Source organism: Puntigrus tetrazona, chromosome 3 (genome assembly GCF_018831695.1).
Source record: "Puntigrus tetrazona isolate hp1 chromosome 3, ASM1883169v1, whole genome shotgun sequence".
NCBI classification, from domain to species: Eukaryota; Metazoa; Chordata; class Actinopteri; order Cypriniformes; family Cyprinidae; genus Puntigrus; species Puntigrus tetrazona.
The window spans coordinates 14,478,162-14,490,474 of NC_056701.1; the positions used below are offsets into that span (position 1 = coordinate 14,478,162).

The 12,313-nt window shown below is 37.3% G+C and overlaps 1 protein-coding gene across 20 annotated transcripts in view; it reads right to left on the bottom strand.

Moving 5' to 3' along the window:
* LOC122341419 (SRC kinase signaling inhibitor 1-like) overlaps nt 1–12,313 on the bottom strand; it is a 93,839-nt gene that overhangs the window by 15,915 nt on the left and 65,611 nt on the right. For 14 of the 20 annotated variants that reach the window (XM_043234750.1, XM_043234767.1, XM_043234756.1 and 11 more), the window contains 5 exons: nt 8,945–9,756; nt 7,825–7,917; nt 5,544–5,671; nt 4,950–4,970; nt 2,741–2,901 (listed from right to left, as the gene is read on the bottom strand). In XM_043234750.1, the coding sequence (XP_043090685.1) occupies nt 2,741–2,901; nt 4,950–4,970; nt 5,544–5,671; nt 7,825–7,917; nt 8,945–9,756 (1,215 nt within the window). The remainder of the gene's footprint in view (nt 1–2,740; nt 2,902–4,949; nt 4,971–5,543; nt 5,672–7,824; nt 7,918–8,944; nt 9,757–12,313) is intronic. The other 6 variants (XM_043234758.1, XM_043234749.1, XM_043234757.1 and 3 more) reach the window with 6 other exon arrangements.

Sequence of the window (12,313 nt, forward strand, 5' to 3'; positions counted from 1 at the left end):
CAGTTAAATTGTAATGTTGTAATACTGTACTATACCATTTAAAATGACTTTCTATTATAATATATAACATATAACATATATATAACACATATAACATATTTAAAAAAATTTATTAATTCCTATGATGGCAATATTAAATTTTCAGCAGTCATATTGTAACTGGCACATATTTATACATAATAAAAACAATTATCAACATGGCTGTTATATACATTATACATTTTTCAGGATTATTTGATGAATAGAAGTTGAGATTTAATGCATCCATGCTGGATAATTAATTTGTATTTTTTTTTACATAAAAATAGTCTTGGGCTAATGCTGGTAAATTTACAGAATTTCTTTTTATTAATGTACAATGCCCCTTTTAACTAAAACAAATAAAATAAATAAAGTTACATTTTAATTTAAATAATATAATTTCATTTATTCATGCTTGGTTTTGAAATATTTAATGGTTTAAAATTGCTCTTCGTGAGTGCAATCCATATAAAATTATTCTTAGAAACTGTGGATGACTGATTCATTGCTGTGAGATCCCTGTTTGTAGACACCGCACTCACAAAGAGAAATGCCTGATGCAATTTTATAGCTGAGCATAACTAGACAAAATTATTTTACGCTGTAAAAATTTCCATGACTTTTTGAGGCTAGAAAAAATAATGAAAAAATTCCCTCAGATTTCCAGGTGTTGCGTGACTGTGGGAACTCTGTAGGAAAAGCTTATGACAGACACACAACCCAATAGGATCTGTCAGGCTGTTAGTGTGCCGTCTCCTCTCTGCTGGCTTTCAGCCCTCCCTAAAGCTCCCTCCACATCCTTCCTTTCTCTCCTCCTTCACACATTCAGCATCACAAACAATTCCCCTATCATACTCCTGCTCAACGTGTCACCATGATAATCTGACAGCTGGCCGTACAAAGGAGTTTCAACAGTTTACAACAGTATCCATATGTATTTTATTTAAGACATTTTGCCCCATTTAGACATCAGATTCTATATCCATCCTGCTCGTCAGAGACGACTGCCGTCTTGGGATAGTTGGCCCATATCTAAAACATCTGACATTTTGACAGATACATTTCTGACTGATACAGTATATGAATGTTCCCTGTTACCCATCGATGTCACTTATTACACATCACTCTTCTGTCTGTTTCTCTGTATTTCTGACCAACTTAACAGGTCCAGAACAGCAGCATTTCAAACTAAACTTTCTGTAATATATAAAGTAAGGGATTTTGAATCCCACATTTTCAGCGTGGTCTCAGACTTTTAGAGCACACTCTGTCTAATGTATCATTAACCCCATTACAAAATGTCCTCTGGTTTGGATGTTGAAGAGTGTAATGAAGGAAAACTTTCCATACTGAGCTCTAAATCGATGCTTACTCTCCTCCACACCACACACACTGAACACCATCGGGACACAGAGCAACAAATCTGCCGTAAATACCAGGTGAAGCCATTCAGCATGTCCTCTTTGTTTTTCGCTGCTGTGTGTAAATAAATTAGACTGTGAGATATTGTGAAGACTACAAATCGGTGCTGCTGTTCCTGCCGTCTGTGCCTTCTGTACCACCTTCTGTATCACCTCCTTAAATCGTTCTCCCTGTCAGCAGGCAAACATCTAGATGGCAGTGTGAGGCGCAGGTTAGTGTAGCGCTTCCTAGGATTGTTTAGTTCTCGATTCTAACTCGTTGACGTTCGTTCAAATTTGGAGTTTTTACTGCAAACAGTGTTTTACGTTTAAACAAAACTAGAGATAAGCACATGTACAAGTCATTTCCACTGTGTAAGTGGAATAATAGACACCGACCTGCTTAAGAATTCATATTTTAAGAACGAATTATTAATTTTAACATGTATGGAGCAACAGGTAATTGGCGTTATCTCATTCTACAATATTTCAGCAGTCTGTTGTCAATTATTCCTTCCTTTAAGACTGAGGTCTTACAATAATGACAATGTCTGACCTTCCAGCTGTTCCAACTGTTCCAACAGTGTGTGTTTAAATGACTGAAACTAAGAACAAATACGTCATTTGAAGCTATCAAATTAAAGCAATTTGGAGCAGTATTTTGTGCAATGTGTGATGCTGTGAGCATCATTGACAATTGAAAAGTGACACCTTTCTTTATGAGTGAAATTACAAAGTTTCACACATCAAGAAACATTTGTGTCCCAAACTGAACTGTGTTAAATAATAACACTACTGCCTTCTGTAAAGTTGCTTCCAGCCAAACTGGATTCGTTTCATAACTATTGTCTTTTGTAAAGCTGCTTACAGATGAAACTGAATTCGTTTCATCAGGAATTCTGCAGTATTTAAACTATGATTTTCCTGTTTATTCCTTTGAAGTTGCTTTTTGACACAGTCTGTATTATACAAAACATTACATAAATAAATGTGATTTAACTTGACTCCCTGAAAGCAGTTCAATCAGCGAAAGCAAACAATCAGTCAGTCAGATCAACTTTAAAGTTTGATTTAAAGTTTCATAACCAGCTATGTGGAGCAGTCCTAATGAGATTACTACCTAGCGTGTTGTGTCGAAAATAGAAACCAAGCAAGTGACAAATTGTCTTAACATGCTACGCTTTTGATGGACACCCACGGTGAGGGAAAAAACTCAGATTAACATGGAAGAGGTATGATTTATCACATGCCGCTTTATCACATCATGCCTGTTCAGTTACCTGCTGAGTGTCAAGATTCATGAGATTGTAACGTCTTACCTGCATTTTACGGAGCTGTGTGAGCTGCTTGCGCAGATCGGTGGCGTTCTGTTGTAGGTCGTGCAGGTGGAGCTGCATCTGTAGCCTGGAAACGGTGGAAGCCTGAGAGCCTCCAGATGAAGGCGGAGGCATCAGTGCCAGCGGGGCAGATGGAGTCAGCGCTAATAACCACAACACAGGACAAAGAGTCAACACTGTGAGCTCGAAAGATGCACTTAATCAAATATGAGTTATTTCGCACTTACCCATCTACACCTTCTACACCTGCATTGTTTAGACCTGCTCCCGGAGATCGACCTTACAACAGAGTTTTATGCTGCTTTCACGTCACAACAAATGTGTTTAAAAGTTTAATGCAAACAGAAAGTCATATTTAATAGTCGGAAATGCAGGATAATGCTGGATTCAAGTACACCGGGGAAGCTCTTACAAACAATGTTTTATCATATCAAGTTGAAAACACAGCATCTAAAATGAAACATCACAAGCTTCTGTTTTTCTGTTGTATCACATGTGAATACACCAGCATCATTTTTACACTATATGCATGGAATTTAACAAACAATTATTATATTAGCATAAAGAAAACAGTTAAGAGTTAACTTTAGGCTATATTGGTGACAATTTAAGGATCATTCATGTTTCAGCTGTTTGGGCTGAGATTTTATGTTTTTAAAAGTCTTGCATATGTGACAATTGTGAAAAATTACTACAATTTTCAAATGTAATTTGTTCCTTTGATGGCAAAGCTGAATCATTATTTCCATCTTTAGTGTCACACGATGCTTCAGATTTGTTGCTTAAGAAACATTTAGTGCTGCCTAATGCTTGATTTTTTTCTGGAAACGACTGGTAACTAACCTGATGTTGCTCGGTCAATCATGAGCACAAAAATCATGATTATGATATTTTCAACCTGAAGGTTGCCAAGCCCAGACTTTTCTAAGTTGAGGTCAGTTCAATTAAAGAATTATGGCATTTTTTTATCGTAAGCTGTGAAAGCTGATGGTGCAGTAGAGTATACACAGATTCTATGTGAATCCTTCTATTAGAGAAGAATAAATATAAAGCTTGCCTGAAAACACTAGTCATTTAGTTGGTTTACGAGGAGACCAAAGTACTGTACATTTCTTATCATTCTCCATGAAAGCATGATAAAACCAATAAATACACAGTTACACACCTAAAGTTCATTTCCACTCTTTATTTTGTTTCATTAGCTCTAAAAAGCTTTTTGTCTTAGTCGGATAAGTGAAAATAAAGTGAAAGAAATATGAAACTGCGAGTCTATTTTATTCTGAGCAAAATCACTTTATAATGTCATAATTATGATTTCCAAATTGTAAGGAGGAACTTCCCAGGAGGATTTGAACACAGTTCCAGCCATGTTCCAACGCACCTGCCTGTAAATTCAATCAAGTGACCTTGACTAGCTGGATGGGGAGTGTTTGATTAGGACTAAGGATAAACTCTGCAGGAAGGAAGATCTCCAGACACCAGATCAAGGACTTTTGCGCGTTTTCAGACAGAGATACACTAACCCGCACACACACAAAGAGTGTTGTCACCTCCAGAACCCATTCAGGAACATGCTGTTAGTGAGGAATACAGAGATACCAGCACTCTCCAGTCAGCTGTTTTTAACAAAAGGTTACATGTACTGAAAACCAACACATCTTCCCCACGCTTCATTTTCAGCGCGTGAATGTGTTAAGTTTAGGAGTGAAAACAGACTGAGGGAGAGAAATATTTAGTGCAGGCAGGCCACAGAGGAGAGATATAGTAGAAAGCTACAGTGGGATCAGGCATTAAAGGGATAATCCACCCAAAAAGTCAAAATTCTGTCATTATTTATTCACCCTCATGTCGTTTCATACCTATAAGAGTTTCTTTATTAAAATTAACCCAAAAGAAGGTATTTTGAAGAATGTAAATAATCAAATAGTTGATGGTAGCCATTGACTTTTATATTTGCCCATACTATGGAGAATAAAGGCTAATATCAAATGTTTGACCTTCAAAATACCTTTATGTTTAACAGACATAAAAAAACCAAAAAAACAACTCGCATAGGTCTAAAACAAATTGAGGGTAGTTAAATGATGAAAGAATTTTCTTTTTTGGGGTGGACAATCTTTTTAAATAAACAGCAAGGAAACAACATCAGAAAAGAAACATTAAATATGAGAGAGAGCAGAGACAAGGCTACCTTTCTTCTTCAGCCGGCCAGCTGTAACATACATTAGAAGCTTTCAGCTTGCAGTTAACTAAATAAACGTAATAAAGTAAAGAGACAGAGTGCTGAATCGGACTTGTCGTGGATCAGATTCAAGGGGGAGATAAGGGCCCATGGGAAACTCTCTCAATGGCCCTTTACTGAGGTGAGAGTCGACTTAGACTCACCTCTCTTAACTGTGAAGAACCTTCAAAGACAAATCTAGCAAATCGAAACCCTGGCTGCAACCTTTGAAGGCTTGGCCACTGATGAAGACGCTCTCTGAGCACACCCGTTACAGATTTGAGAAGCAACAAAATTGAAAACTAACAAAAAAAAGGAGCACTGAGCAATATCCGTGAAAAAATATGAAGGTTATTCTGACAAAGAAGAACAAAGGAGTAAAAACAAAGTAGTGTCCTTCATTCGAGTGCACTCGCATGAAGAATCGTGTCTGGTTGTTTAAATATGTCAAAGGTTTGGGATCAGCAGCCAGCCTGATACTAAGAACATGATATTTTTAGACATTAATTTTACAGCCTGCCTTGCAACTGCTCTGGGTAACTGTAAAGAAGTAGCCGGACTCACTTCCTGTGGCGGAGCCGTCGCTGGTGGATTCGGTCTTCTCGCTGGAAGAGAAAGGGAAGGGCCGTGAAAAGTCCGCCCCCTGGTCCGGAGGGCAGCCCGCCATCATGCAGAGACGCAGCAGGCCGCATCTGAGGATCATACAGCCATGATACTACCACTGTACTACAGCACCTATTACTACACTGACTCTGCACTACTCTAACACCACGACTACACTAGCCTTCTCTATGGCTAACAAAAGATTTCACTTTCTATCTTGCATTATGCTACTGTTATTGCGGCTTATGTTATTTCCACACATTACAGTTCTTTTGAGGAGCACAGCTTTGTTTTTCCTATAAAACAACTTTATTAAACCATGTACACTGCTGTTCAAAAATTTGGAGTCAATAAGATTACTTGTAAAGAAATTATGGTTACACTTTATTTTGATAGTCCACTTTAGACATTCTATTAACCATAAGTAACTTATAAGTAACTAGTCAACTATATGTTACCTAATTCTCATTAATTTGCAATTACATGTCTTCCAACTCTCAGAGTAGACTGTTAAGGTAGGTTTAGGGTTAGTAGAAAAAGTGAACATATACTTGCAAAGCTTCTGATAGTCAGTATGTTGTGGGCCCATTAAAAATAAAGTGTTAGAAGCAGACAGTCGAGTAATACTCTAATGACTGCTGGTTGACATGTAGTTGCAAGGTTACTTACTGTAGAATGTCTAAAGTGAACTATCAAAGTAAATGTTACCAAAATTATTACTTTTATTCAGTAAAGATGAGATTAATTGATCCAAAGTGATTGTAAAGACAGCTATAATCAAATTTACTCCTTTTCATCAAAGAATCCTGAAAGAAATATAAACAGGATTAACTGTTTCCAGCATTAATAGTAATAAGAACTGTTTATTGAATAGCAATGATTTGACACTGCATCACAAGAATAAATTACATTTCAATATATATATATATATAAATATAGAAAAGTTATTTTTAACTGTAAAAAAATATATTACAATATCACTGCATTTGTGAATCAAATAAATCAACTCACTGTGAAGATCATTACACAATTTTTCAAATCCCAAATTTTTGAATAGTGGTGTATTAGACCTGAGCTATACATCCCAATATGCAACTATTCTCCATTCTGACCTACCTATTTTTTTTATAATCCAAAACAATTTGAACACTATGCCTAACCACCGGTCACTGGCTTCAATAACATCTAATGGTCAGTAATAAACTCTCTCCCGAAATATCTTTAAGACCTATTTTACCAGGGTAAATTATGAGCACATATTTCAGAGCGAAAAATGCCAAAATGCACAGCTATGCACGGTGATTACCTGGCTTTTTGCGGTTTTCAAAAAAACCCTCCAGTCAACAGGATTTCCATCAGGCATTTCTATCTCTAACTCGGTCTAATCTGTATTAAATACCCTACTAATGCAATAATCTTATAATCTCTTCTCAATGCTTTCTTTAAAACTCTCTTTTTGAGATTACAATCTAATTATTATTCAATTCCTTTCGTAAAATAGTTAACGTGAATGACCTGTCACATCGAATATGAATGATAATAAATGTCCAGCAACATCAAAGCATCGGGAACAAAGAGACTCATGGCCATCACCGGACAAAAAAAATACAACCAGCACACACGTTTTCAATACAAGAACTTTACAAGTCAGCAAGTGAAGACATTTTTGCAAGCTTGTGAAACGTAAGAAAAGCCAATGGCTATATAGCAAACAAGAGAACACAGGATATTTCTGCATGATAGCAAAATGGTACCACGATAACAACAGTAAGCATGTGTGAAATGGTTGAATGTATTGTGTAAAACTGTTTTATAGTGTCAAGGACATTCTACATGGTACACAGAACAGATGTTTTCCATACACAAGAAAGACCACAAAACCCTCACTACTGCTTTAGCTTAATGCCAACAAGCAGCTTCTGTGAATTATGTGATTACTGTAAATTGTGCATTTAATGTTGCATCTGAAAACTAATTAAAAAATGAACAAATAAATGTCATTTATTTCTCCATATAATGTTATTTCTCCATTAAATAAGCTGAACTGTGAACTCACACAGTCACTGTGTACCATGTACAATAGTCTTCACGTGTCGAATGCTTATTGTGACTGGCTTATCAGAAGCCTGTATGAGTGAGATGGCTTTTACAGGCTGATTGTCAATGTAAGTGAGCATCTGATTGGCACTGGTTTTTATGTAAATGGATCATTGATGGCTCTGTGGAAGCAGTCATGTCTTACGTGCTGTCACTGTCTGGTGCTCGGGTTAAGACGCTCTGAACCAGTCCAGTCAGACTGGCTATCTGCTTCTCCATTGCCTCCATACGATCCCTGCTAACGAGACAGAGACAAAAATGTATAAGTGTACATACATTTCCATTTTTTTAAACATTGTTACAGTTGTAGATGTTGCATTACTGGGAGTCATATCTGTTCAAAGACAGGAATATTTCCCTTAACAGTGGGTTGTCGAGGGCAGGGTTGTCCTGAAGAGCCAACAACCTGCAGACTTTAGCTGCACCGTGTCCCAATCCAAAAGACCTTGATTATTTTGGTTCAGGTTTGTTTAACCGGACTAACCCTGCAGGACATTGGCTTTCCAAGAGCAGGACTTCACACCCCTGGCCTAGTGTCATCACTGAAGAGCACAGGTTTCATTTTCTGGTGAGTTGGTGTAGCTTAGCACAGAGTAAAAACTGTTTAGCTCGATCTGTTTGGAAGAAGACTCAGTAAGAAGAATCCAGTATCTTTTTTAAAAAACTGTGCCACACCAACCCAGAAAATCCTAAGGAAAAGACAATGGCAAAAATCAATCCGATAAAGACATAAACAAGATATTAAAAAGATTGCTTAAAACATGTGGCAAGTTCTTATATGCACTCTATATATTAATGTTTTATATATTTAAGATTTTGGAAAAAAAAAATCTAAGGCTTTAGCTTAAATATTAATGAATAATGCATGTGGGGAAACCATGATGTAAACAACAATAACATATGCTCCTAAATAATTACTTCCAAAAAAGTTATTTAAATGTACAGTACATTGTCCAGAAAAAAAAATTGTTGTTTCTGAAATTCTTGTATGAAATATGAATAAAAATAAATAAACAATATATACAACCTCACATTGTGTCAATCACATTTACTGTCTCTAAAACTTTCATCCATCATAAAAAAAATTATAATTTCCTGTCTTTTTGCATATGTAGGAAGCATTTTGATTTTGATGAATACATAGGAAAAAAATGTATACAAATATTTCAGACTCGGTTGAACCACGGATGTTGTATTCACTTTTTTAATGATGTCCTCAATGAAGAAGTAAATAAACAACCTCACATGCATGTGCTAGTGCTCACCGTGTGTCCGTCTCACCCCCAGATAGTGACGACCCAAATCCAGGTCCCTTACTCCCATCTCCTAGGGGTTCAGAACTGGAGCTGGGTCTGGACTTCGGACTCTCCACAAACACAGACGAGGAAGCCGAATCTTTGCGGAAGGTGGTTCTCACTGGTGACCCTCGGCTGGGAGACCCAGTGAACGAATCTCTTTCCCTCAGCTGCACGTCGGGAACCTTCTGCGGGGAGGAGGGTGGCAGACGAAAGCCCATGCCGAGTGTGGAGCTGCTGTAGGTATCGGAGTATAGAGAACCTCCAGGCTTATACAGGCTGTCCTCCAGGTCGCTTTGAAGCGCCGCAGCTGAGTACGTACTGAGAGACCGCACCGAACCTCGGCGGTACAGGCCTCCTGACACTGGGAATCCGAAAGGGTCGGCGATGGTGGCCAGGGACTGAGTAGAAGCGATACTAAGCCGACCCTCGTGCACCAAGCTGTACGGATCAGCATAAAGACCTTCATTCTTCAGGAGGACCATGCCTTTACCAGACATCTCCTCATCGGGTTTGACATCACGCCGCTCCAGGATGGCCGAGGAGGAAGGGGTTAGGCCTTGAGCCTGTCCGTGAGCGGGCGAAGGGTGGTGGGAGTGGGATGGGTGCTGGGGACCCTGTGGGTGTGGGTGACCCGGGCCAGCGAAAGAGGGGGGCCGACCTCCACTGTAGGAGAGACGGGATCGAGAAGGAGAGTTGGAGGAGGGTGAGGCAGTGGAGGAGGGGAGAGTGTTGAGGCGACGGGTAGGTGACGAGTCCCGGGATGAGTAAACCATCTCTCTCTAAAATAACACAGAGAAAAGAAATGAGCATTTTATAATTATACTAATTATAACTATAAAAATTATATGAATAATCTGTGTGATAGTCGTAGAAGGAAAAAGATTGTATGCATGAACATAGAAATGACTGAAGGATGAACTTTCCGTTAAGAGAGTACATTTAGTATTTATAACATTTAAAGAGCATTACATACCGTTGATCAAAGGTTCAAAATTAAATATATTTTTTCTGAAATAATAACTTAAAGTGTTTGTTTTGCATTATTTATAAACACAGAATAATTCCAATTGTTTTAATAATTTACATTCAGATGGTTAGAAAATTAGAAAACACTGTTAGAATTCCAAAAAAAAAAAAAAAAAAAAAAAGGTAAAGTTAAAAGCCACCAATTCAAATGAATAACTGAGATCCATTTATTGTTAGGAGTGTTAAAGTGGAAATTTGCCAAAAATCATTCAAAAGTGAAAAGCAAGAGCAATCCTCTGAGGTTTAGCACGAAACCAAGAGCTGAGCTCGAGACTCTTTGCCCCCATTCTCTCCTTCTCTCACTCTTTCTTTTCATGGGTCTGTAATTCAACTCCGGGGAGCTCCATTCACCCTATTCACTCCTTTCACCAGCCTAGCTAAAGCTACTGGCATAACATTGGATTACATGACACTGTATTCAGATTTCACCAGCGCTTCTGAGTGAGCGCATATACTTTACTAAGCTACAATAAGCAGAAGGACGAGCTTTTAAACTCTCCATTCATAAACACCAGGAAACCCACACTCGTCTAATAGATCCTTTTTTCTGCCTTGTCGCATCTCAGTATCTTTCATTCTCACCTCTTCTTTGCTGCATCATTCTAAAAAGGTTAATATCTGCTTGTCGCTTTGCTTGCATTTATTCCACGGCTTGTTTTGTTTTATTTTAAGACACTCATTCCTCTTTTTCTTATATGTTTTGTGTCTTTTCCCCTCTTTATCTCTGTTCCTTTTTGCTCCCCTACTAGAGTCGAACTTACTGAAGGAATTATGGGCAATATTTATGAAAAAAAAAAATTTTTTTTTGGATGGTTTAGGTATGTGATGGATAAATAAATGGCAACAAAACTGCCAGTAGGTGGCATCAAGTCCCTGTTTTAATGCATTAAATATTGAATCATTCAAATTAAACGATTCGTTCAAAACGGCTGATTCAAGAAACGAAACTACGTCCCAATGTGCATGCTATCCATCTTAAATTCTATGTGATATTAGTACTTTTAAATACCACTTAGGGAGGGTGGATAGTAGGCTACACACTCTGGGACGCATCTGAACGGACGGTTAAATCACTGGATCACGCGATTCTTTCAAAAACAGATTCATTAAAGGAACAGAACACCGTGTTGTTCTGCGCTATTGTATAAAATATAATAACATATTTGTCCTGATATTCAGAAAAAAACATTCTTTGTGCAATGAATATAAAACAAAAACCCATGCATGGATATTTTTTTTCATTTAATTGCTGGAATTATAAGGGCATTCTTACTGCATGACTTTGGACTCTTAAGACGTGATTAAAATATATAGGCTATTTTTATGTTTATTGTCTTGCCAAATTGGATAGTCAGCTCTCAGTGCTTCACAGTCACACAGCATAATAAGTCAGGGTTATGTATTTAAGTTTTAATCAAGATAAATACCTTGTCCGTGTAAAGAACTTCAGAGCCATTTTGCGCGAAAAATGATTGAGTTCTCAATGGCCAGTCCTACCCGAAGTCGCACAAAATGAATAATCCAAAGGGGATGGTAACGGGGGAGGGTTTTTTTTACAGATGGGGTGCTTTTTGTCATTTTTTTGCTATCCCTCCTCATCCCCCCCTCTATTCCAGCCCTGCGTACACGGACACACTGACGTAAATGCAAGCACACACTCCAGACAGCAGTTGACATGTTCTGCTCAGAGTTCTGCTAATGACAAAGGAATGGGCTTTATGTATTCACTCAAACACACAAACAGCGCAGGGCTGTAGAGGTTCAACTTGAGTGGCAACTTCAACAAATTCAAAGTGGTCAAAAGTGCAATGAGCTTGTCACTGCAGGCTGCCACTTTCGAAGCTCTTATTTTATTTAAAATATGAAAGCCGCAATTAACCTAAATAACCTCACAATTTAGTGTGTGTGTGTCTGTGTGTGTGTGTATATATTCAAAAGAAAATTTAATATCACACCAAATTTTTTTTTTTTTCACTTTATGAATAAATTATATATATATATATATATATATATATATATATATATATATATATATATATATATATATATATATATATATATAGCTGAATATATATTTTATGACACAGTCCTGCATAGGGAATAGTCCTATTTTGTTGTTGTTGGCATAACAAAAGTTTTAAATATCTTAAATATACACTAGATAATATAAACATAAATAACAGCACAACAAAATACTATTGTAGATGTGACTCTTTAGAGAAAAAGCATACATTTCATTATCATACCATCAGCCAGTTAGTTATCATTTAGAATTAAAGGGATTTAAGTCTAAATGAATTAAAACCCATT